Raw genomic sequence first — 26,372 nt, forward strand, 5'->3', positions numbered from 1 at the left:
TTTTTAGTGGCGGAAACGGGCTTTCATAGGAACAGGATTCCATCATCTTCAGCTAATGAACAATTAAACAGATGCATTGATGCATTACCTGCCGGTCGAATGCATTAACTTTTGGGTGCTGAGCCAAGCATTGCTTCCAGCTGATAGCATGGAGACACTTTCTAAGTAATAAGAAAATAATGACATGACCTGCTTAGACCCTCAGCAGGTCAGCAGATCTTGTGCAGCACAAAGGCAAGGATTGCCTAGCAAGTTACTCTAGAAATATTATTTTTCATTTTATTTGTCATTTAAAAAATTGGAAGTTTGAAGCTTTTAAATGTGAAAGTGGATTTATACATGACGTATTTTTCAAGTTTGTTTTTTTTCCTTCATATTCTGTAAAGTGGAGTAAATTGGAGTGTAATAATTTTGTCTTGGAAAATAAATTAAATTCCAATCTCTAGTAGGTCAAAGGTAAGGCCGCTGACTGTTGTGAACACCACACAAATCTCTTGTCTCTTGATGGACAGATTTGAGCAGCAGGTTAGGACCTGAAAGCATCACACACTTTCAGAATTCGAAATAAAGGACACAGTTTTATTATTGCTGGTAATCCAAAACAGAGAATAGCAGGAAACCCAGGGAAGCATACAGTGCAACAGGCAGGTAGGGGAACAGCACAATGTGGGAATTCAGGCAAACTGAGGCTACTTATACACACACAATGTAATGAGGGAAGTGGAGACAGCTGGGCCATATTAGCACAAGCGTAGATAATCAATACAATGAGGCAGGAGTGGAAATAGAACTGAATTAAATGTAGACGCTTACCCAAAAAAACAAACAGGAAGTGAGAAGTAAAAACTAAACAGGAAAATGCACAAAACTAAAACGAAAATGACACAGAATTAAACTTCAACAATAGGCAAAATGCAATTCACACAGAGGATATTAAACAATAAAGTGAGCTTGAAAGTCCAAGAACACAAAACACTGGGTCAACAAGGCAGGACCATGGCAGTTTCAGGAGGCAGGGAGTCAGCCCACAAATAAAGTTGCTAAAAACTTGTTGAATTTTCAGCCAGTTTTATTGTTATAGTGACTGCTCCTCACTTGTAGCAATCCAAGGTCATCAGAGGGTCTCATCTCACATCAGGCAGTGCAGCGAGTGTCATCGCTGTCACTTTGATCTGTGTTGCTTCATCGTTACTGGTGTAATGATCTGCGCCGAGTTCTTCAGAGCTCCAACTGTCGTTCATGTTCCTGTGGTATTGCTCAATTAATCATCCACGAGAATTATTACATTGTGAGTGATATTGGTTACGTAGTTATTGACATTGTCATCACTGACATTTGTCTGATGACTCGATGCAAATGACAATATTTCTGTGAAAAACTACTCACATGTTACTCTTGCGGGCATTGGACATGTGGTGGTGCATTAATTACCAAATGTTATATTTGTCAGATAATAAATTATTCTGATTCTTGCTACAAAGATTACTTAACCCCTTCATTCATGCATGCATTAATTATGACCACCAGAGGCCATTTTTGTGTGTGTATCTATGTATATATATATAGTATATGTATCTATGAAAATATAAATGTTTTAATACAGAAATTGTTTTTCAGAGATTTCAGTAAAAACCAACCCAAACTACAATGTGGAAACTTTGCACTTTTAAATCAACACGTTCTCACTCCCAACTCGTCAAACGTGTGACGCATGGTCAGGCTCCCTCTGCTTCACTTATGGACGCGCAGGGTACCCCCCTCGCGTCGGGAATTGACGTGAAGGGTCCTCCGATTGAAGAGATTGCCGCGGAAGTGCCTCTTGTCGGTATATTTAGACATTTTCCAAATCACATTGTAGTGACGTATACAGAACACAATAAATTATATAATGTAAACAACTACCTGAAAAACAGGTAAACGATACTTTTCTATCGTTTATTGCATTTATGGAGGGAGTGATGTATGCTGGGTAATGGCACAGCTAGCTACTGGGTGACTTTATTCACCCGCTTCGGCTGTTATCAGTCCACACAATGGGCGTTATTAGCACAAATCAGTCCCATAAATATGGGCCATCTCCTGCTAGATTGTTCAGAAGGTTGTTTTCATCCATCCAGATGGAGGATCACTAACAGGAGCGTGGGAAGACTCCAGAATCCACTCTGGCTGGAATCCGGTAGATATGCAGTGTGTACAGGTAAGACCATTTAAACGGACAGCATTTATAGAATGACTATTAAAAGTCAGCGAGTGTCAGTAATGTTAATGTGGTAATCTTAGTAATACACAGAGTGCTAATATAACAGCTTTAAGATGCATTTGTAGATATTATTACGTGTTTTACCGTCTTTATGGTGCTAGCTTAAAGTTACGGTGTAAACGTTAGCTTATATTGGAGGAAAGCTGTTACTGGTTAAACGATGTTAGCACAGAAATATTAGCTTCTGTCATGACTGATGAAGTTACTAGTTAATAAAGTTTTCAATAAAGTGTTTAATCGCAGCCACAGACTGACAGCAAATATCTCGATTAGCTTCAGTGCATCTATAATAAATATGTGCAAGTTTCAGTGCTTCGTTTAAACTGTATGATACTTATACTGACCCAGGGTCAGTGTAAAATACAATCCTAGCTGTGTGAACAAAGCCTGGCTCCTTTAATCCTGCATGACAAACCTCAGGATGCAGGTTATTATTACTCTTTCCTGCTGGCACACCTGTCACACCTGAGAGTCAGCTAGAAACTTACAGTGACGTGGACATCATGCAAAGACTGCCAGACTCTGTAATACTGCAAATGATCAGTGACTCAGGTTAACACTAAACTTTAAACGGCACCTCTGTGTCTCTGTGTGTGTGCTGAACATTTAGGATTGAGTCAGGCTGCATCAGCTGAAGCTGTTATTTGTATATATCAGTATTTTTTATTCAGGTGTGGGGAAAATACGTAAGACTGCAGTGAAGCGATGCACCAGATTAATCCCTGGCCAAAGGTATCGTACTTAAATCAGACTACTGATCCAGCCACATCAGCCTTTTGTGAGGTCTGTTTAAAGTAGACTAAAAGTGAACTGCAGGTTCCTGAGAGGTGGACTGTGAGCACAGAAACACATGTTCATACATACAGCTGCAGCAAACTTACATTAATTTTAAATAGATTTGTTACTCTGATGTCTGTCTCTGTGTTTGTCCTCTGACAGACTGGTGACCTGTCCAGATGTGTTCTACCTATGACTACTGGGACAGGCTCTAGCCTTTTTAATAGAAATTTTATGTTATTCTCATTTAAAGTATTTAAGTGCTTATGCATATGCTTAGTTGTGACACTGTTATAGACTGTTCAGTGAAAGTTTCTAAAACTAGATGAACTTACTTCAGCGTCAGCAGTTTGAGAAAACAACTCCCTTTACAGGTGCTGATAAGGCCAAGGGCACAAAACAGCTTAACCATTGATCGGTTAGGTTTCATAGCGAGGCACGTGAAGTGTGGTAGGATCAGTTTGTAACTTCCTCCCTCTTCCTTGGAATGCATAAAGGAGTAGGAGCACAACTTCTGTGGCAGCGCTGACATGACTGAACTGTGATGTTTGATGTGTGTTGGCGCAGTAATAAATAGCTTGATCACAGCTCTTTCTGTGTTGCAGACTTTATTTAAAAAATTCCACGACACCTCCCACCCTCCCACTGTGAACCTGAATTGAATATTCAGAAGACATTTGTTTAAATAGTTCTACAAATCTGAGCTGTTGGTGTGTCCTTGGATTGTGTGGTAATAATATTAGAGCTAGCAATCTTTCTTACTGAATCTCTACTATGAGTCATGTTACCTGAGATTAATTCTATGTTTACCTGTCAGCCTGGACGAATGTGCTGTGTGAAGGAAATTAAATTAAATCAGATCTGAACTGCTTACATTTGAGGAACCTGTTCATATTTAATTGAAATATGAACCAGTGATTTTTTTGATTGCTGATTCCAAGAGAGTCTTTGTGGAAATCCTGTTTGGCTTTTTGTTATTTTAATTCTCTTCTCTGTTTTCCAGAACAGTTCTCCACAGTCGCTGTCCACATGGGTCAGTGGGACCAAGAAGCACTCTGCTAATGTGTGGACTCTGACCAGCAACATCCAGCAAGACCCAGACAGCGTTTTCTATCTCCCACCTGGAGTTTTTTGTTTGTCTGTGACTGGAGAGTCAGATTTTTGTTGAGCTTCACACTTGCAGAGGTAAGTCAGTTTGCAGAGATCCCTCCCACCCTGGCTTTTATGTCCTAGATTTCTTATCTGAAAGAGTAATATTTCAGTGACTGCTGCTTATACCACAGGTTAATACACGCTACTGATCCCTGATAGGAGAATCATCAATTTTGGCAACAAAGAAGCCTGGTGGATGTTTGTTTACAGTCTGATGATGGGACATCATGCTCTGCATCTTCAAAGTTTGCCTCCTCGTTATTATTCATACCCAGTAATGTGAAGTATGCTTATATCTACTATAACTGAACCAACCTGGTGCTCTTCATTTATGGAGGCTGTTGAGTCTGAATGTTGGATGTTGTGTATCTCGTGTTCTCTGGGCTTTGTTGTCCTCAGTCTTTTCGCAGGATCAGAAAACAAAACCAGGAGGCGCGTAAATGTTTCTTCTCCATGATGTTTCTTCAAATGTTTCTTCTGGATGATGATAAGACTGTGACACGGGATGCCACCTTTGGTCTTGTGATGAAGCAAAGCTCAGGAAGAAGTGTGATTAAATGGTACCCACATGTGTGCTGCTGAGAAGGATGTACAGGGGCACCTGCAGCCAAATCCAAGCTTCAGGTTAGTTGTAGTTGCAGAACGCTATAGGACTGAGACAGCTGAGGCATCAAATGTTTGATTAAACGGATGAAAAAGAGAAGTTTTTTCCCTATAATTATCACTTCTTAAAATCTGTAGCAACTTCAAGTCTGTCAGCATGCTGAGCATGCTCAGAATGTGACAATATATTTTTGTTCAATATTTAATTTCTTTCAGTTGCAATTGTTAAATGAAAAAAAAATAAAAATATATTCTTATAATTTAGCAAACTAATTTATCAAAAAAAATATACATATATCTGTATTAGTTTTAATAAATTAATTTGACACCTGTATTGAAAATACCATATTGTATTCATACAGAATCAGTATGGTATCATTGTTTGTCTGCTCACTGATTGCTGAAACTAAGAGCTACTTTGATCTGTTAAGATCTAAAGTATCCAAAGTTGAGCTCTGATGTTTCTTCACGCCTGTGTGTGATATGTGATTTCCTACATGCTGGCAGAGCGGCAGTTTGTGCTCACAGATGGTGACGGTGTGGAGAGACGGTGGTGTTTCCTCAGAAGAACCAGCAGAGTCACTTGCTGACTGATGTTCGTCTGCACTGCACAGAGGAAATCAACTGACCAAGGTTTGTCCAGTGACGTGTTATGAAATGTATATTTGTTTTATGCTTACAGTTATGTTTTTCTTGACAGAGGCTCTGCAGAGGTTAGACAAAGCAGAGAAAATATGTGCTTTACATTTTACTGTGATTTATTGAGATATTTGTTGCCTGATGTTCAGCAGGAATGGAGAAATAGAATCAAAGGGAGATGTTTTTGCTGTTTTTGTAATGATGTAAGTAAATCTTCAATATTATTTATTTTCTTGGTTATATTAGGAGTGTTTCTGAGTGAGGGGGAGAGGAGTCATCATCCAGGTAAAGTGACGTAGATCAGTGGATACACTTGTCTCCCCTTTAAAGGAGACAATCCAAGTCATCCTTAAATGTTAGTGCTTTCAAATACACAAACATTTTTAAAGGACAAAAATGAACATCCAACTTTGACTGTAATACAAAATAAATCTTTGCATGTGTGTTTTCAAACTCTCAGATGGGCAGCATATCAGTCTTGGACTGTCTAACCTGCCGGAGCAGCACTGACTGACCACCACACATGAGCATGTTCCTGCAACATTCAGCATCTGATCCTTCATCTGTGTGCTTCTGCTTTTGGTAAGTAGAGTTACCCAACTCCAGTAACTCTAAACACATGCCATCCATTTCTAACGGCCTGGTTACTTCCTGTCAGTTACTTTAGAAACCATGTGGTCACCTGACCTAACACTGTTTCTTCTTCTTCCCCTTAATGTTCAAGTGTCACATGTCAAACAGCTGGAGAGGAAACTACACCAGTGTACTGAGATGTTTCACCAACACGTGCCAGATGCTGTTCCTTCATGGTGACATCACCAGAGACAGCCCCACCCACCTAAGGACCTCGCCATTGATCATGATGATTATAATGATGACAGCGAGCGGAACTAAGACTGTAAAAATCCACGACCAGAATTTTTCCTTCAAATTATTAATGAATACTGAGAGCCTCTTTCTGTGTTTTGTCTGTTTTGGGGTTGTTGTTTTTTTACCTCATTTGTTACTAACAAAGTTCACCAAACTCACACAGTTTACATTCTGTATGTTTCCATCTTTACCAGCCACACTCTAACTGCATTTAAGAAAATAATCCTTAGAAATCGTCGTTTTTCTCTTTCGTAATTGATGATAATTCAGTGAATATACTGCGCTGCTTCCTTTTATTGCGTCACACATTGCTTTAAGTTTTTCAGTGTCCAGTTATTTTTTTACTGCTGTTTGAATTCTCTGTATGTTTGACCCTGTAGACTGTTTGATGGACTGCTTGTCTTCCTGTTTGTTACCGCCGCCTGTTTTTTAATAAAGATTTGGATTTCTGACTTCAACACAGCCTCTGCGTGTCCTCCCTTTGTGTCCTCTTCCTCTGTGAATGTGTTGCATGTGTCACAGATTCATTTTATTAACAGCTTTCCCACAGTGAGTTGCATCAGCATTCATTCACAGCACATTTCAGAAGGATTCAGATTAATACAGTGATCTTACAGTCAGAATGATCCTGACAGAGTGCCACTGTAAATGATCTTTCATCAGGTAAATTTTAAAGTTCAGTATTTCAAAGCAGGAGTTATGAAGAATCATACTGGCATTAGGACTAATAATATGTACTTACAAAGTCAAAGTTTTTTAATTATGCTAGAATATTGGAAGACAATCAACTTTTAGTGTTTTCCGCATATTAATTATTCTGAAATAGAGACGGTGACCCTAACTGTACAGAAGCACTAAACAACTGACAATCTAACAGACATCATTGGCCTGAGCCGTCATGCACAGTGAGTCTGATCCTTTGCTGTGAGAGTCTGACAAGCATGTTTCTGGTCAGTTTGGAAGAAATAATATCACAATGTTGATCTTTCTTTCCAATATTCCTTCTCTTTTACAACATAAACTGTGATCAAAGGTACTTATGTTCACAGCGTGTAATAATACTGACAGTCCAGGGCATTGTGGTCTGTTGAGCTAGGGTTAGGGTTAGCAATTCAGACATATGTAATCAATATTAAACGTCTCTGACGTGGGCCACTGTCCGCAGTGTTGGGAAATCCATACCAGGCTGGGACGAGTCAAGGTAGGTGAGCATCCACGAGAAGACACAGCAGATGCATCCTACTAATACTGACAGGACCAGGAGACTCCAGAAACCGAGCATCTTCTCTTCAGTGCCATCCTCTCCTGTCACCCTCTCTGCCCGCAGCTCTTTGAGTATGGGGTAGATAAGGGCGCAGAGAAACCCTTATTACTAATTTGTATTATAATTCAATTTTCATGAAATATTCATATTCAGTATTGGTCCTTATATTAATAACCACGTATCCACCCAGGCTCATGGTGGGGCAGGGCTCTGTCCTGGGATGCTTGAGTACAAGGTAATGTACACCCTGACCAGGTATCCAGTCTGTCAGAATTGTTTTCAATATTTGGTTCAAAAACATGAGTGACAACAAAAATCCAACTAGGATTCTTGCATATGATGAATGAAGTCTGTCTTTGACTGTATTGTCCAGCTGATCCATTACACCCCCAGCAGGTGAACCTTATTTATGACATAACACGGCAACAATGTAAAAAATGAAACGGCAACAGTCTAAGTGTAAAGTGCATTCTAAACTCCTCTTCAATAAATTATATGCAAAGAGTCATTCAGGACTGTAAAACGTGAACTACAGAACCCAGAGTATTCATCATTAAATCTCTGGTTGCTTCATTTTTCTATCCTATATCAGATACTTTAAGGTTAGGTTAGGTAAACTTGCATTCTCATGGTGAGGCAAAGTGCTTTATGTGTGTGTGTGCGTGTCATGAACGGCTATAAAAGGCCTATAATTAAAGAACAAAGCAGGGTTTGAGTTCGAGTTGCGGCAGACTGTCACTACTTATAAATGGAACGCAGCCTTCCTACGGCGGACAGCTAATAACAGGAATCGGACGCGGTCCACCCAAGTCCACAGCAACTACCATAGTCAAGTCAAGTCAAGTCAAGTCAACTTTATTTGTCAATTCTGCCACATGTACAGGACATACAGAGAATAGAAATTTCGTTACTCTCAAACCCTAGATTAAAAAATGCAAATAAAATAATTAAAAATAAAAATTTAAATAAATACAATACAATTTTACATATAACAAGAAAGCTATGCAATATACAATATACAATATTCAAGTAAGGATAAATGACCATGAGTGTAAACCAGGCAGAGTAGTGCAAATAAGCAAATAGTGCAAATGGAGATTAGTAATATACGGTAAGAGATGGTATAACAACAAAGTCTTATGAGATACTGGCAGTCCAACGCTCCACAAAGTGACTGGTAACTGGTGCAGGCCAGTGAGCAACCGCCTAGCATGACCTTAAAAACATATTCTGTCTTCATAACTATCAAAAACATGAAATGATTTGCAAAGTGTTTAAGTGTTACAGCTGCAGAGAGCTATGACGGTATCTTTGGAAGCTGTTTACATAGCTAATAATATACGATGTAACCATGGAGACAGTCAGTCACGTGAGCTAGCGGTGCATGTTTACTACAGTGAATAAGGTGATTGCGTGCACAGCGTCCACACGCTGCAGAGGGTAAAGACATTACTTCAATATTGTTTTATATTGATATATATTTGCCTTCTGTTGACCATCACCTCAGGTTCACCATTACAGTTTCAGCATACAGATGCACACTGTCTAAATATCAACACATTCAAAACTCATGTCTCAGAAATAAGCACAGCTGTTCATGTTTGTCATTAGAGTTTTATTTGTAAGAAAATTATGAACTTCATATTGTGTATCAAATAAAAGAACATTTCACAACTCTGAGTCAACAGAAACAGGTAACAGAAATGTCTCTAATGTAGACATGTACAGTGTAGTGTCAGCATTAAAAGATCATAAAGGAAACACTAACATTTATGTGAAACTAATTGTAATAAAAAAATGAACAGGTGGTTTATAGATGTAAAAGAAAGAATCTGAAAACAACACTTTTTTGGTCTAAGTGATCAAAGTAGAAAACAGAACTGATGTTCAAAAACAAACCGTAGCTGCACTAATATTACACATCTCCATTGTTGTGGTGAACAGACATGTTGCTTTTAAAACCACATGCAGTGTGTGACCGTGACTGTTCACTGAGACCATGAACGCCACTTCGCTGAAGCCTTCGCCTTCTTCTTCTTCTTCTAAATTGGAAGCAGAAGGAGCACGAGCTGCTTTGATCTACTGAAAGGAAAAAGCAGAACATCTGAGCTGAAACCAGTCAGCTGAAATCATTAAGACAGGAACAATCATTCAATGCAGTGTCTCAGGTGGCTTAGCCTGTTACAACTGTTGATACAAGCTAAATACGGTTAACACACAGTGTCAGGGAGCTCCAGTGTGGGAACTAGTGGCTTTAGGTTTGTAGTCATTTAACTTTCATCCATTCATTCATTTAATTCAGGAGGAAGAAATGTCAGGTTGATGCAGGCTGGTTACATGCATTTGGTCCCATGCTGTCTTTAACTAAATGACTTGGTTCATTTTATGGCTGGGCTGTATGTGGGGTTATATCATGTTATTTGGGCAGGAGTACCTGTCCTCTGTTAGACTTAGAAAGTTTCTCCATAAGTAGAGTTTCTAACTCTTATAGCACATCTGTGGCTGACAGCTTTTTGGTGGCTCTTTTTACCCCACACTGGTTGTGAGTGTGTAAATAGCCCCACTAGTTCTTTTGGGTTGCAGTTAACTTGGGAGGAAGAGGTAGGTCTGCCATGACTAGATGAATAACAATTATCTGGGATACATAAATTTCATAATGCATGCATATATCTCTATAAACCTGGCCTGAGGGCTGCCATTTTTTACATTCAGTTATTTCTTTGTTGAATCTAAATAATGAATGTGTTACAGTTAAACTGACACTGGTCAGTGTAAATGGCTCATTGGGACACAGAAACCTTTAAATTAAACCCTACCACCTGATATCGAGTGTCAAACAATATCAAAGCTGTAAAAGCTGTTTACAGTCAGAATTTATAAAACTATGATTGTAAATAAATTCAAACAAGTGAGCTTTTCTCTTTGTGCTGAATATCAACACTGTGATTTCTTAGACTGTAAGCTTTACTTTAGCACAACCAGTTGTAGAAGCTGCCACTCCAAATGTCTTTTGATAACAAGAAAAAAATACCTTTTCAGTCCACGGCCTGAAGTTCTTCTCTGACATCTTCTGCAATCGGCTTTGTCTGCTGGTTTGAAGACAATAAACCACAAAAAGATGATTTAGTCACTTTGTCTGCATCATGCAGCTCGAATGTGTCGTGTAACGATGTTGAATAGCCGTCGTTATCCCTCTGCTGTGTCAGTAGGATTGTACTGTGCAGCATCTCATTGATATGTGAGGAATGCTAATGTAACACGATAACAGACGTCTGGTCTTACATCATTAAAACATAAAGGACAGGAGATATTTAGATATTTTTATATTTATATTACATTTTATAGCTGACGGATATTACTAAATAGATAGAATTTACTAAATAGCTGGATGAACATGAAAAATATGTCTATAATAACAAATGACCATGAGAGCCAGTAGAATTAATTCAACTGGACACTCAAAAGATGTCCTTAAATGCTCTTTAAGTGGCAGAACAAACAAACAAACAGTTAATCGCTTACTTGAGATGAAATCTGCTCAGCTACTTTGAAAACAGCTTCTAAGTGGTTCCTCCTTTAACAGGATGACTGCTCAGGGGTAAGGCCATCATGCAGTCCAGCAACCTTTATGGTTCTGCTTTGATTCACCAGGAACTATTAGGGAAACCTTCCAGCGCCTCCTGTGAAAGACACAGGCATAAACACACAAACATTTATTAACATGTTCCACAGTCTTCCAGTTTGATTTTCTCATCCTGTGGACAACAACGTACATGGATGCAGGTTTATTGTTAACTTTTGTAAGGTTTATTTACTGAACATATCCAGCTGCAGCTCCACTGTGATCCTGAACTGGATAAGCACTTAAGAAAATGTGTCAATAAATGGACATACATCAACTTACTATATTTATCCAAACAGATGGGACCAATAATGCTTCACTGAGTTAGAGACTTTAACAGTCTCTTCTATGTAAGAATGTCTCGTGCTGATATACCTGCAAACTTGACAACAAAGGTTTTTCAGACTACATGTAGCTGTCCTCTATGTCAGCTCACACATTTACATTTATGTCACACTTATTTCTGCTTTCCCATTTTATAATTATTACTTACATTTTGATTAGATACCTTGAGTTTGTAAATGATCAGATTACATAATTGGAATACAATGTATCCAATTCAGGGTTGCGGGAGGATGAAGCCTATCTCAGCTGATACAGGACAAAGACAGGCTGCCAGTTTATTGCAGGGCTAACACAATATGTGTAACAGAAAATCCACTTAAATGTTTGATATTTCTTATAATAATCATAATTATGACTATTATTTAAAGGTTTCTTTATAAATACATTTTGATTTTTTATAACCTCTAAAATATAAACCTGAGCTGTTTCAGATTCTGACCTCTGACCTCACTGCAGCTCCCTCTTGGAAGTACGTCTGCTTCTTGTCTACCCCCAGTGTTGACCGCCTGCCCTTGATATCACGTACTGTACCTGAGGAACAAAAAAGGACAAACACTTGCCTTCATTTAAGAAGTACATTCATACAGAGGTAATCTATGGAAACACACTAGTTCAACCTTTGGGAGAAATCAGTTCCTGTGAAACATTTCTGTAAATGAACATCATGTGGAGAATGAATGAAATGAGTTCTTCAGGTGACTCAGCAGTCCCACACTGACAAATGAAATCTAGTTAAACTATTAAGCATATTTGCTCTTCTGAAATCTGTGTTAAACAACAACAAACATAACTTAGTAACCAAAATACAGCTGAGTAGAGGCTTTACAAACCACCACCAGCCACAATGCTAAATTTTAATCTTCAAATGTTTCTGAGCCGTCTTCAACCTGCTTTTAACACATTAAAGTCCCACAGTCAATGCAGCCTGACTCAATCCTAGATGTTCAGCACACAGAGACACAGAGGTGCCGTTTAAAGTTTAGTGTTAACCTGAGTCACTGATCATTTGCAGTATTACAGAGTCTGGCAGTCTTTGCATGATGTCCACGTCACTGTAAGTTTCTAGCTGACTCTCAGGTGTGACAGGTGTGCCAGCAGGAAAGAGTAATAATAACCTGCATCCTGAGGTTTGTCATGCAGGATTAAAGGAGCCAGGCTTTGTTCACACAGCTAGGATTGTATTTTACACTGACCCTGGGTCAGTATAAGTATCATACAGTTTAAACGAAGCACTGAAACTTGCACATATTTATTATAGATGCACTGAAGCTAATCGAGATATTTGCTGTCAGTCTGTGGCTGCGATTAAACACTTTATTGAAAACTTTATTAACTAGTAACTTCATCAGTCATGACAGAAGCTAATATTTCTGTGCTAACATCGTTTAACCAGTAACAGCTTTCCTCCAATATAAGCTAACGTTTACACCGTAACTTTAAGCTAGCACCATAAAGACGGTAAAACACGTAATAATATCTACAAATGCATCTTAAAGCTGTTATATTAGCACTCTGTGTATTACTAAGATAACCACATTAACATTACTGACACTCGCTGACTTTTAATAGTCATTCTATAAATGCTGTCCGTTTAAATGGTCTTACCTGTACACACTGCATATCCACCGGATTCCAGCCAGAGTGGATTCTGGAGTCTTCCCACGCTCCTGTTAGTGATCCTCCATCTGGATGGATGAAAACAACCTTCTGAACAATCTAGCAGGAGATGGCCCATATTTATGGGACTGATTTGTGCTAATAACGCCCATTGTGTGGACTGATAACAGCCGAAGCGGGTGAATAAAGTCACCCAGTAGCTAGCTGTGCCATTACCCAGCATACATCACTCCCTCCATAAATGCAATAAACGATAGAAAAGTATCGTTCTACCTGTTTTTCAGGTAGTTGTTTACATTATATAATTTATTGTGTTCTGTATACGTCACTACAATGTGATTTGGAAAATGTCTAAATATACCGACAAGAGGCACTTCCGCGGCAATCTCTTCAATCGGAGGACCCTTCACGTCAATTCCCGACGCGAGGGGGGTACTCTGCGCGTCCATAAGTGAAGCAGAGGGAGCCTGACCATGCGTCACACGTTTGACGAGTTGGGAGTGAGAACGTGTTGTTTAAATTGGTATAGCTTACAGAAAGAAACAGACAATGTCTCACTCTTAATGCACAATGAACAATACTAGTCTTAGCATTTCTTATGAACACATTTTACATTTGAATGGAAAGGATGGTGGTAATGCAAACTCTCAGCCCATCAGATGATTCAAACCTAAAACCTTCTTCCTGTGAGGTGACATTGCAAAGGGTAGCACCACTTATAAATTTCTCCCAAATAAATAACAGCGATAAAAAAACAGAGAATGAAGAAGAACTGAGAAAATATTACTATAGACAATCTCATGCCTGAGATTAAACACATAAGCAACAGTTAAAAGGCCACTGAAAACAAAACTAACCAGAGGGTAAAAACGAAGACAAATGAGATCGATTAGAGAGCGCAGCGCCCCCTGAAGGACAAAGGTTATACAAAAACTGATGTTTTGTGATGTTTTTATTACAACATACTGACGTCAACCTGCTTTTATTACATTATGCTGATGTCTAACCTTTGACCTACAACCTTTAAGTATTACATACCAAAAATTATACTAAAATGATTATCTTTATCCATGATTGCAGCAGAATTGGCTGAAATCTTTGGCTTATATAAGCTAAAGATATATAAGATATATTCATTCATCACTGTGATGCTGCAGAGTGTCATATTGACAAAATAAAAAATGTCTTGTACAGCTTTCTCTATGGCCTTTCATATGATATATCATAATCATTTTTTTTTCTTTTTTTATGGTTAACTTTGACCTTAGGGGTTAACAATGAAGGTCAAGGGCAAAAGCTTAGTCAACCTAGTTACTCATGTCCCTCAAGGCCTAGTTGTGATTTTTCCATATAGAATTTTGATTAATAGAGTTTTTACTGATTTTGACATTTGGTGTGACCTTGACCTTGATCCACTTTTCACCCAAATTAAATCAGCTCGAGCTGTTATTGGTATCTACAATCACAAAAAATTAAAAATGGTACCTTGAAATTTGTGGACACTGAGCTGCTAACAAACAAACCCCCCCCCACAAAACTCGACACTTTACTGCCACACGTCCAACCTCCAAACGTGAATTTTAATCCTCTGTAAAAGAAGACCATTCAAAGAGATTCACAGGTGAAGTTTAAATCAGGGGACATGTAAATAGCTTTGACTCAAACAAATATACCTTTAAATCTGTACTAAACTAAACAGCTCAGCTGAGCCAGAATATTTTTTGAATAATGAATAAGATGAACAGAATAGAATAGAATAGAATAGAATAGAATAGAATAATCCTTTAATTGTCCCACTAGGGGAAATTTGGTTGTAACAGCAGCCAGAAAGACACATATACAACAAACAGTACACAGGACACAGAACAGAAACATACACAATTTTTCTTACATATTTACATCAAGGACAATGGTTACCATAAACAGAGTACTGTACAGTTATTAAATTAAATAAAATTAACTACAGATAAGAGGCAAACCAGGTTGTAGTGCGAATCGCTTGATTAAATTATTGCAGTTACAGCGCAGATGTAAACATCTATGATTGTTGGGAGCAGTTTTGATTGTACAGAGAAAACATAACTTGGTTGCTTATCACAAGGAAACTCCACTGGGCCTCATTTGCATTTTATATTTAATTCTAAATAATTATTAATAATATTCACTCCAACATCTTTACTGCACTGCTTCTCCTTTGCCTCGTGTCTAAGTGTTATCACAGCTCTCAGCAACTATACATTTGAAACCTTTTTGAAGCATTAGGGGCGATCGTGGCTCAAGAGTTGGGCGTTCGTCTTGTAATCGGAAGGTTGCCGGTTCGAGCCCCGGCTCTGACAGTCTCGGTCGTTGTGTCCTTGGACAAGACACTTCACCAGTTGCCTACTGGTGGTGGTCAGAGGGCCTGGTGGCGCCAGTGTCTGTCAGCCTCGTCTCTGTCAGTGCGCCCCAGGGCGGCTGTGGCTACACTGTAGCTTGCCATCACCAGTGTGTGAATGGGTGGATGATTGTGTATAGTGTAAAGCGCTTTGGGGTCCTTATGACCAAATAAAGCGCTATACAAATACAGACCATTTTCATTTAAACTGAGCTGAAAAATAAAATGCATCACAGACAGAAAAAAACTGCTTCGTCTATCAAATAAATCTCCTCTGATGTCAAATTTATGAGTAGAATGAAAGGCAAAACAATTTAAAAAGCCACAGAGCAAAATCAGTGACAGTACTTTTTTTAAAAACAAGATTTGATTGGTTCATATTGGTTACATGAGAACTGATATGAGCTAATAGAAATGACTCACTGGGGAAATTAATATGACTGTTCCATCCTAATATTACAGTCCCAGGCTTGACACTGATGCGATGCACACGTTTGTTCAGAAATCCAGGCGTTTGAAAACTGCAAAATCTCATCAATTTTTTGTAGATTGTTGCAAATGTTGAACAGGTGTAAGTAGCAATTAATGCTTCATTAGTTGTGTGTTTGTTTCATCGTGTTCTGGCTCTGTCTGCTTCTGCTGCTCTCCATCTGTCATAAACAAACACATTTCCCCTCAGGTGTAAGTGGCCTCTTGAGTTATCTCTGTTTGTGGTATCTTCAGGTGCTTCATTTATTCTGCTTAAATTTGTTCTTTTGATCTCTTTTTACTGTTTTTTCCACTGTTTGCTAGCTGCATGGCTTCATTATGCAGCTTGTCTGTCCCACTCGCCCTCGCTGAGTGTTTAATTGGTCTTTTATATGAATCCCAACATGTTTCTCCAAAATGAAGAGAACATTTTACTCCTCAGGACATGGCAGTTTGTTTTTTAATCTAGTAGCCTGTGTGCTTACAAGTTTTTAAGCATTAGCATTTGTTTTACAATGAAAACAAATGCTAAATTCACATCTGATACTTGTCTGAAGACAGGTGCTGTGGCCAACACAAATGCATTGTCACAGCAGCTTGTGGCTACAAATTCAACACAGATGCTGGCATGGCTTGCCAAATTCAACACAGATGCTGTTAAAGTTTGATTGCCTGCTGAAAGATGTAATCATTCGCCACGTTGCATCTCGCTCCTCTCTGAGCAATTTTAGTCTTGCACTGCTAACCAAGGATGAAGCCAGTCCTACTCCCAATCTTTGTTTGAATGTTTCATAAAACTTTGATTTCTAAAATCCCTCATTGCACAAAAGAAATGGAAAAATAGTCCCCATTGTGCACAGTAATATTAGGGCAGGTATCAAGTTAAAAGCTGGAAAGAGATGGATAGTTACAGTGCACAGTTAAAATTCAGCCAGGAAAAACCCTAAAAACAAACCACACCAATGCATATGACTGTAAGTAAAGTTGTGCCTTTTTTTTTAAATAAATAAAGACAAAAACAACAAGCAAAAAAAGACCAAACTGAAAGCCAAGCTACTGCTCTGGAAGCTGAAGTGACTAGATTCGAGGACCATCTGCCAAACAAACAAAGGCATAAATCAGTGTTTTGACCAAAATGGAAATCTCTGGTCTCTTTAAGTCACCACTAAGTTAGTGGAGAAAAACAACATTAATGGATGATGGTGCTTGGTGAGTCTTTTAGCATCTTTTACTATTTTTATGACCTAATTGTTTTAGTCACTGATCATTGTTTTCATGTTTTCTGTGTCATTAAAGGAGTGGCAGATGCTCTCTGTGATAAACCACCCACCTTTTAAAGAAAATTATCCACATCTTTTGTCTAAAATCAGACAGACAAATGCTGCTCAGTCTAAATGGCAATTTCGCTTTGCAATGTTGGCTTCAAACCTTTTTCTGTTGCTTTCAAGCTTGTTAACCAAATTAAGTAGAAACACATCAGAAAGTTTAGACTTTTCTGCTGAGAGTATATAATGTTGCCATTTGGCTGCAAGGGCTGGAAGTGGGAGATTTATTAATGCCACAGGAGCAACCAAAACCAATTGTTTATTGCCTGCATTGGGACCGAGCCTACATGAGTATACTAACAATGAGGAGACATGCTCGTAATGCCACTGAAACAATTATTGTTTTCTCTTTAGCATGCAAACCTTCATGTTGTTCAGTAGCTATTACCTGGGGAAACAGCACCCTAGTATTCAGAAATTTCTCTTGAATTTAAAATAATTTCAGTCAGTAAAGTCAGTATTCAACTCCTTCAAAAGGATAACTGTTAATTTACACACAAGCTGAACGCATGTTCATGTGTCCCCTGTGCATGTGGCACAAATTTCCGTGCTCAGTTTGTTTTGAATCAGATTAATGGCTTTAGTGAAGCTCAATATGTCTAATATGGCCTTGCTGAGGATTGCTGGAAAAACAGAAGAGACATCCAAATGCCTTTTAATTATGTCAATATATTTGTCTTTATGCTTTGGCAGGAACTTTGTCTCTTTTTCTTCATCAATTTTGTTGACTACCTTCTGCCTCTTTTTCTGCCTCCCTGTATCTTTCTCCGTTTTAAAATTCAAATACTTGTAGAACATGAAAATTTGTTACTAAATGTTCAGCTTCAGTCACTAATCCTTTTTCATTCACCTGCACATTTAGTGCAGTTTTACACATTTAAATTTAAAATAATTAATACTGGATAAAATGAGCATTTCCCCCATCAAAAAATATTCACAAACATAATGATGACAGAAAAGTTTTCAGTAACGTGTGCAAATTTGTTAAAAATAGTGCTGTCAGCGTTAATCTCGTTAAAATTATGTTAACGCCATAACCGCATTAATGCCGTTAACGTGTTAGCGAGTTATCGCAGATCACCCCGTGCATGGGGCTGGACGGCGCTAACGCGTCAACGAGGGATGGCTGTAGCTCAGGAGGTAAAGCAGGTCATCCACTGATCAGAAGGTTAGTGGCTTCCTCCAGTCAACTGCCAAGTATGGGCAAGATACTTACCCGATACATTCATCGGAGTATGAATGTGTATGAATGGAAGGACTAAGAAACTTAGAGACATGCGGCATGTTGAACAGAGGACTTTGAGTACTCTGGGAGAGTAGAAAAGTGTACGGAGCCCCGCAGGGGACATGGGAGAAAAAAAAATTAAGACGGACTTTTGCGAGATCTCGCAAAACTTTTGCGAGATCTCGCAAAACTAACTCGGGATCTCGCAAAACTTTTGCGAGATCTCGCAAAACAAACTCGGGATCTCGCAAAACTTTTGCGAGATCTTGCAAAAGTTGAATTCCAACAATGGCGGCAGCTACTTAGTTGTAATATTACTCTTTCTGGTTCACAAAATACACTTTTAAGATATTTTGAGGCGTGAATGTAGTTGTGTAAACGTCAGATACCTGCTCGGTTTACAAGACATCACATATTTGCAAAAGTGCTCCGACGTTTTCGGAGATCTGACACCCACTATCTCGATGTGCCGCTTTCCCGGCACATCGTGCCTCGACCTCCCGGTTGGCTTCGAGCTGGCGGCCTCCGAAGAATGCGGCTAAAACTTTTGCGAGATCTCGCAAAACTTTTGCGAGATCCCGAGTTTGTTTTGCGAGATCTCGCAAAAGTCCGTCTTAATTTTTTTTTCTCCCATGTCCCCTGTGGGGCTCCGTAAAAGTGCTAGAATCAGTCCATTTACCATTTACGAGCCAACCACACTGCGCTGACGCCGTGCAGCCCCATGCACGGGGCGATCCACGATAACTCGCTAACGGAGATTTGCCTCGTTATGGCGTTAACGTCATTTTAACAAGATTAACAGCACTAGGGGCAATCGTGGCTCAAGAGTTGGGCGTTCATCTTGTAATCGGAAGGTTGCCGGTTCGAGCCCCGGCTCCGACAGTCTCGGTCGGTGTGTGAATGTGTGTGTGTGTGTGAATGGGTGGATGATTGTGTAAAGTGCTTTGGGGTCCTTAGGACCACGTAAAGCGCTATACAAATACAGACCATTTACCATAGTTAAAAATCAAAACTGAAACACCTTATTAACAAAACGTTTAGACTCTACTCTAGATTCCTAGATGCATGCTCTTTGATTTGCTAATCAGGGATTAGCAAATTATTCAGTCCATCACTTAAATGGACTGAATAAACTGGAAAGAGTCACACCTGTGTGCCACATTTCCACGTTCCCTTACATGTCAGGATAAATCTTAAGGCATACATTTCAATTCTTTGCATTCTTTCCTCTGTGATGAAAATGCGGGAAGACACATATCAGAGAGAAAACTATTTCTAGAGCTTGATTTTTTTTTCTCAGGAGAACATCTGCCTTAATAATTGTGATATGGAAATAGTTCAGAACCAGAAATCTTCCTAAAGTGGGCACTTTGTGACAGACGTGACTGATAACTGTCACTCTTTCCGTGGCAGAAATTGAAGAAGCTGCCAGAAGTGTCTCAACAAAATCAATCAAATCTTCATAGCAGGAAGAAGAAACTATAACTGAAAGGGACATGACAGCCTACTGGAAGTTAGCCAGACTTAACTATTTGTGCAGAACTCAGCATTTGCATGGCAGTAGCAGAATCAACTGCAGGTGCTCCTCAATGAAAAGAACCAAGAGACTGCTCAGAATCGAGGGGGAGATGTTACAAATGCAGCCAAACACAGAAAGATCTCTGAAAAAAACTCCAGATGAGTTGACGAGAGTCAGCTGCACAAAAGGGTAAGGTGGCACCTCAGGCAGAAGAGGTGGTGGGACACGCCCACACAGGCACCACTCTATGCAGTCCTGTGAAAAAGTAAAGACACATTACTGCTTCTATAAAAACAGGAGAAGAAAGAGGGTAATTATCATAAATTCGCTGATCCGGGGCATTCAGGTGTGCGTTAACACAATGCCAAAGTTGTCTAAGACAGCAGCAGCGACCTTCGAGAAACAATTGTTGTCAGTCTGGGCAAAGTTGAAAGGCAGGCAAAAAAAAAGAGATACATATCAGACTCTACAGGTCTCATCTAGTGTGGTAAATGTTAATCACAGTACAATTGTTCAAGACTGAAAAAGCACAGCTTATTTGCAAGGGTTGACAGGAGAAAGTCTCTTCTTTTTGTAAACAAGGTGACAGAACTGCTTAGGTTTTTGAAAGTTACATATAAATACACCACAAGACACCTGGAACAATGTTATTTGGACAGATGAGACCAAAGCAGTGACGCGGAGAGGTTTTGGCCATAATAAGCAGTGGCATGTTTGGTGGAAACCAAACACAGTGTATCAGCAGAAACACATCAGACCAATATATATTAATCCAATCTCATGAACTGACAGTATGAATGTAATGGATTGCCCACACCCAGCCAGTAAACTTACCCAGGGAGACTGGAAAATGGCTTCTTACAAAGTATTGATTAAAGGTCTGAATACTCAGGCAAATGAGAAACCTCATCTTTTTATTTTCAATTTATTTATAGAAATTTCAAGAAATATGCTTCAGTATGATTTTATGGGCTGCTGAGTGTGGATTGATGGGGAAAATTGTCTTTTGTGTTCATTGTCTGGAGAATTCATGGCATTATAAGTTGTGCAAAAAATGAAGGTACCTGAATACTTCTTGAAGCACTACAGGGAGCAGTAGACACTGCATGGCACAGTAGACAGAAATACGACACTGTGAGTAAAATTTTTTTGCTTTTAAATCAATACAAGTCTTATAAAATGTATATAATGACAAGGGGCATAATGTGCAGTTGTACTACTTCTAATCAGAACCCTGCAGTGGCCACTGACCAATGTGTACGTCAGCACCACAGGTCTAAAGAGAAAAGCTTTTTCCTAGAACGCCTCAAATCAATCTCAGAAGGGCGAGAGGGGAGGAGGAGGAGGAGGAGGAGAGCAGTGGAGTGGGGAAATCACAGAGAAAGCAGGTGGGGCGGGAAAAATATGTTCGCAATGGTTTAATAAACCCAGGTAGAAAGCAATCTTGAGAATGCTCCTCACATATCGAAAGGTGCCCCTGTTCTCACTCTGCCTGCTCTGTAAAACACCGAATGGGCCGATTGCTGTCTTATAAGGTTGTTGTGGTCAGACAAGCTCTGTGCCTCACCGAGGTGAAGATCAGAAGAGAGGTACTTAAACAATACAGGCTTATTGTGAGCTGTGGGAACTTGTTACAGTGGAAGGTAAAAAGAACGTGTACGGACTAACGATAGTGCAGGTGAACTAATAGTTGTTTGGATCTCTGGAGAAAGAGAAGTTGCTCTCTCTAAGGAAGAGGAAGGTTCAGAAAACAATGCTACTACTAGTTCTTTTTTGTATCATTCGGCTTTTAGATTTAAAAGCCAAGAAGGGGGGTTTATGTTTATTCACTTTGTAAGAGTCTGATTTGAAGATGAAGATTACTATAACATATGTGTATTAAATAGATTACTAAAGTAGCTTATTAGCTCAGCTCAGCATAAAAACTAAGAGCTGTACTATCTTCTATGGGTGCCTAAAAGGTACTACTTTTGACTTGGGAAGTGACACCTGTCCTATTCAATTCATTTGACATAAGAAATTGGCAGCCAGGGGATCCTGGTGAGCAGGTGGGTTGGAGTCACAAGAGACTACAGCAATGGCGTGGGATTTAGCTAATTTAGTTAGTTGAATCAGTGGAAGAAATGGCAGCTGTAATAACCACACAGGTTATCTGATTTATTTATTTAGTTATAGAATGGTTAGGCAATATTACACCCATGAACAAAGAGTTATATTATTAGATGCAGTTTTAAAGAAAGACCCATCAGATTCGAGCTAATTATTTATATCTACATGCATGCGTTTGTGTGCAGAATGGTGACCTTGTACTGGCCTCTGCAGTGTCAGCATACATATCTTTCCCCTCTGTCAGTTCTTGTATTAGCAGTATAAATCTGTGTTGGTCACATCACTCAGAGAATAAGCTGTGGCACTGAAAGTGAGAGGTCATTAGTTTTAGTGGTAAATCTTTCTCGTTTCTTATTCTTGCCATGAGCTAGATTTGTGTTTGTTTGTTTCAATTCTTGAAAAAAGTAACAGCCACACATTTTTGAATAAAAATGTCCAAATCAAGGATGCTGAGCAGACAGCAATGCAACACAAAGTCAGAACATATGCAAGGTTTTCATGGAACTACAAAGCAATCAAGCTGAGGCTTAGAGGAGCCTCCGGAGAAGACAGTCCACTGTTTTCTCTGAGACAATAAGTGTACAATTTCGTTTTTGGTCTTTCTGTTTTTTTGTCTGACTTTATTGTTAGTAACATTCAGGCGGCAGCTCTGAAGACAAGAAATGCATAGTACAATTACAAGATTCATAGTTTAGTCAATTCACAGATCAGAAACAAAGAATTGAGACAGCAGAAACCAAACCTTTTACTTTTACAGACCTGCTGTTTTTTCACAATGTTGCCACTTACAAGCTCTGTAATGATCCAACAACAACAGCAACTTAACCGATGGTACAAGCAAGGACAGAAACCTCACCATCTGAAATTATGTTCATACAATAGCTTTTTTAGTGTAGGCTGATATTAGGGAAAACTCTCTTCTTACTATACCAAACTATTAACTATATAAGTAACTATATAAACTTTCCTTAAAAGGCATTTATGGAAGTCCAGCTATAAACATGTTACTGTCGTAGCCTTCTTCCATTTTTCCAGATTTCATATTAAAGCACTGCATGATATCAGCTAAAGATATTACGAGAACCAACAATTAAAATATGTTCTGATGCCGAAAATATGAAAACATGTCATTGTACCTGTGAGCACCATGTGTACCAAGGCAGAAGTGGAACTGAAAGGGCCAACACATGCCGACAAGTGTTCTAGTCTATTGCTACATGCTGAGGAAGAAGAAGAAGAACAACGCTCACAACTATAGGAAAAACTATGTGTGGAAGATGGTGACCAGTGCAGCTGCTGCAAAAGATCTTCCCCAACTTGTTAAACATCTGGCACCACCATGCACCTGATTTAAAACACTTTTTAAAAATAAAATAGGTTCAACTACAAATGATAATGTTGTTTTAGTATCAAATGGTACAGAGAGTTGTGCCATTCTACTATATTAGTAGTAACTACTAATGTCACTACTGACTGATGGTACTGTGCATCCCTAATATCAGCTCACTCTGAGTATCAGCAGTGTTGAGATCATTTATGGTAGACTGTAGATTTATTCTTTTGACATTATGAACCACATTAGCCTCAATTAGATATTGTGATAACGAGTATGGAAGACAGGAGAACATGCGACTGGAGATTTTAAACTGGTACACAAGTATCTTCTCCAAATTCAGCCCCAGGTGTAACTATCATAATTACATAGTAACTACCATATTTACTTGGGCATAAAATTAGTAACATTATTATAACGAATATAGGACTACAGATTTTTTTCTGTCTGTCCTTAGGCATCAAAAACTGGGACACCTAAATGTAAAGAATGAATGATGTATTAAAAAAAGATTTAATAGGAAGAAATCTAATTCTCAAAAAGCAACATTTTGAATGACAGTAAAAAATTTTGCACACAGATATTATTTTATGGAATAATGTTAGGGCATTTTTGACTTAACCTCTTAAGCCCCAACGCCCCCTGATACGGGGGCAAAAAGCAGGAGATCAGGTAGGCTTGGGGCTTAAGAGGTTAACTTAAAAAAAGAATAGTAGCAGAACAGGAAATGTGCTGAATCTTTTCATATGTCACTATATCCATTTCCATGTATATTCATGCAGTGAGAAGGTGAGCCATAATTTAGCAGAGTGAGATTGCCTCTCATTGGCTGAAGTATATTAAAAAGCAGAATTCAAATCTGGTAACTCTATAGCCTCCAGAAGCTGAGAGGTGGGCTGCTTGGCTTTGCTGTCACGCCTTTGTGATTTTAAGAAAAATATTTTTCATGCAGAAAGAAAATAGATTATAGAACCCTGTTTGAGAATATGGTGAGAGACGATTTCGAATAAGATATTATTCACTCACTCCTCACACGGCTTCCACACTTAACAATACACAACCTTTTCCTCTCTGCACATTTGCATAATGATATACAGACGGTAGATGATGTTGCATAAATTTTAAAAGCTCCTATTTTGCTACAGTGCATTAATCCCAGACCAGTTCAGGATGATTGAGTAAAAACGATTTTACTGCATTTTTGTCATCTCTTTCAGTTTTCAGAGCTACACCAAAACACTTTGTTTTCAGCTCATGAATGTTTTATTCACCCATGGTCAGCTTCACTCAGGGGGAAATGTTGACTGAAATATTACGTGCACAAAAGCTGATCATCAGAACAGTTTTTTTTCTGGATCAACCTTGCGAAATTCATGACTTCATGTTCTCACTAAAATGAAGCAGTAATGAGTTACGTGGATGCCATCTGTTTTCAGCAGATGACACCATGGCGCTGCAGTCAATATTCAGATTTTACCTGAGGTCAGATGATTTTCAATTTATTTGCAAAACATCAGTAAATCAGTGAAAAAAAACAGTTCCACTGTTTGCATAACACCCTTTTGATAACACGTTCTGTGTTTGGTGAATGGATTGATGTAGCGATACTAACTATTTAGCAAAACATAGTGAACATTATGACTGATGTGCAACATTGATGGAAGAGTGTCTCTCATAAAGGCTGTAAAACTCAACTTTGCAGTCCTTGACGTCTTCGTCACTTTGCAATTTTGAAACCTTTCTAAACACAGCTGAATAGTTTTACTCTACTTTGATTTAATATAGTCAGCCAAAAGCTTGCATAATATTTCTTTATTGCAAATTTATTCTTAGGCATCAAAGTTTCCCATTCCTGTATAATCAAGGACCGCATTACTATGGGTGACATTTCATGATTCCTATTTATGAACCCAAAGAGATTTACAAAGACTGCAGCTTCACACAGTGTTATAAGGCATCTTTCAGCTCACAGCTGTGTTTTACAGCCCACAACTTTACTGTTTATTTGCTGCCTCCAAGAGGCCAAAAGTTTTGCAAATGCTGCTTTAAATTATATAAAGCACTCTGAAAGTTTTCCACCTGTTTTAGGCACATATTAAACAGTTTTAATTAACCTTCAATCAGGATCTGCGTCCATCATTGAAAGCTTTGATGACTGAATGCTGTTTAGTGTGCAAATATATAACTGAAGCCCACACAAAAAAAGAAAAAACACACATCAGCCACTTCAGGCTTTTGTGATGTGTCTTCTCAGAGGATGATGGTTTATGTTGGTAGTTGTAATTTATAACCATTAGTGAAATGATTTTCCTCAACACCAGATTTATCATTGTTAGGAAGATTTATCCCACCATCATGCCGAGAACAGATGAGCTGGACTCGAAGAGAAATGCTCCTCGCTGTCATCTGGCGTTGCTACATTATAGTATATATGAACATGCATCATGCATGTGGGCGGCACAAAATCTAGTCAGGGACCTGGGAACCCTGACTCTCTGTACACTGTGTATTAAATGCAGCCAAAGCTTGTGTTTGATAGTATTATATCATAAAGGTGTTTCTCAGCACCTGGTTTCCCCCAAACATGGTGGAGGCAATTGTGACCAAAAAGTTAAATTTGTGTTTCATCAGATGAGAAGTCTTCGCTTGTTATGTTCTGAGAGTCTTGAGCTGCCTATTGGCCAACTCCCAGCAGGCTGTCATGTTCCTTTTAGTGAGGAATAGCTCGTGTCTGGCCACTCTGCCATGAAGGCCTGATTTGTGGAGTGCTTCAGTAGTGGCTATCCTTCTGTAAGTATCTCCATAAGCGAACTTTGGATCTCAGTCATCGTGACTTGTCTGACCACATCTTTGGAAAACTTTCAGTTTTG

At 38.9% G+C, this 26,372-nt stretch overlaps 1 protein-coding gene and 1 long non-coding RNA gene across 7 annotated transcripts; one reads left to right on the plus strand and one right to left on the minus strand.

Annotated features, from left to right (window-relative positions):
- Positions 1 to 1,678: 1,678 nt before the first annotated feature.
- LOC146385193 (uncharacterized) lies at positions 1,679 to 6,759 on the plus strand. 6 transcript variants are annotated; one of them, XM_084930799.1, is made up of 9 exons: positions 1,679 to 1,825; positions 2,118 to 2,197; positions 4,041 to 4,222; positions 4,321 to 4,434; positions 4,589 to 4,813; positions 5,300 to 5,425; positions 5,678 to 5,786; positions 5,892 to 6,013; positions 6,156 to 6,759. In XM_084930799.1, exons 1-3 carry the CDS (start codon positions 1,738 to 1,740, stop codon positions 4,203 to 4,205), a joined length of 333 nt encoding a protein of 110 aa, XP_084786925.1. In that variant the 5' UTR covers positions 1,679 to 1,737; the 3' UTR covers positions 4,206 to 4,222; positions 4,321 to 4,434; positions 4,589 to 4,813; positions 5,300 to 5,425; positions 5,678 to 5,786; positions 5,892 to 6,013; positions 6,156 to 6,759. The 6 variants fall into 6 exon arrangements, 1 of the variants encoding a protein (XP_084786925.1); XR_014800458.1 differs by lacking the exon at positions 1,679 to 1,825 and having other exon boundaries at positions 1,949 to 2,197; positions 4,321 to 4,473; XR_014800459.1 differs by lacking the exon at positions 1,679 to 1,825 and having other exon boundaries at positions 1,951 to 2,197; positions 4,046 to 4,222.
- A 2,386-nt stretch (positions 6,760 to 9,145) lies between these two features.
- LOC146385194 (uncharacterized) lies at positions 9,146 to 13,517 on the minus strand. The gene is made up of 5 exons (XR_014800461.1): positions 13,138 to 13,517; positions 11,972 to 12,063; positions 11,088 to 11,245; positions 10,597 to 10,654; positions 9,146 to 9,647 (listed from the first exon to the last, which is right to left on the minus strand). It is a non-coding gene; the product is annotated as an uncharacterized LOC146385194 (long non-coding RNA).
- Between the last annotated feature and the right edge of the window lie 12,855 nt (positions 13,518 to 26,372).

This window comes from Perissodus microlepis, chromosome 6, assembly GCF_051167445.1.
Source record: "Perissodus microlepis isolate ML-2025 ecotype Zambia chromosome 6, ASM5116744v1, whole genome shotgun sequence".
Classification (NCBI taxonomy): domain Eukaryota; kingdom Metazoa; phylum Chordata; class Actinopteri; order Cichliformes; family Cichlidae; genus Perissodus; species Perissodus microlepis.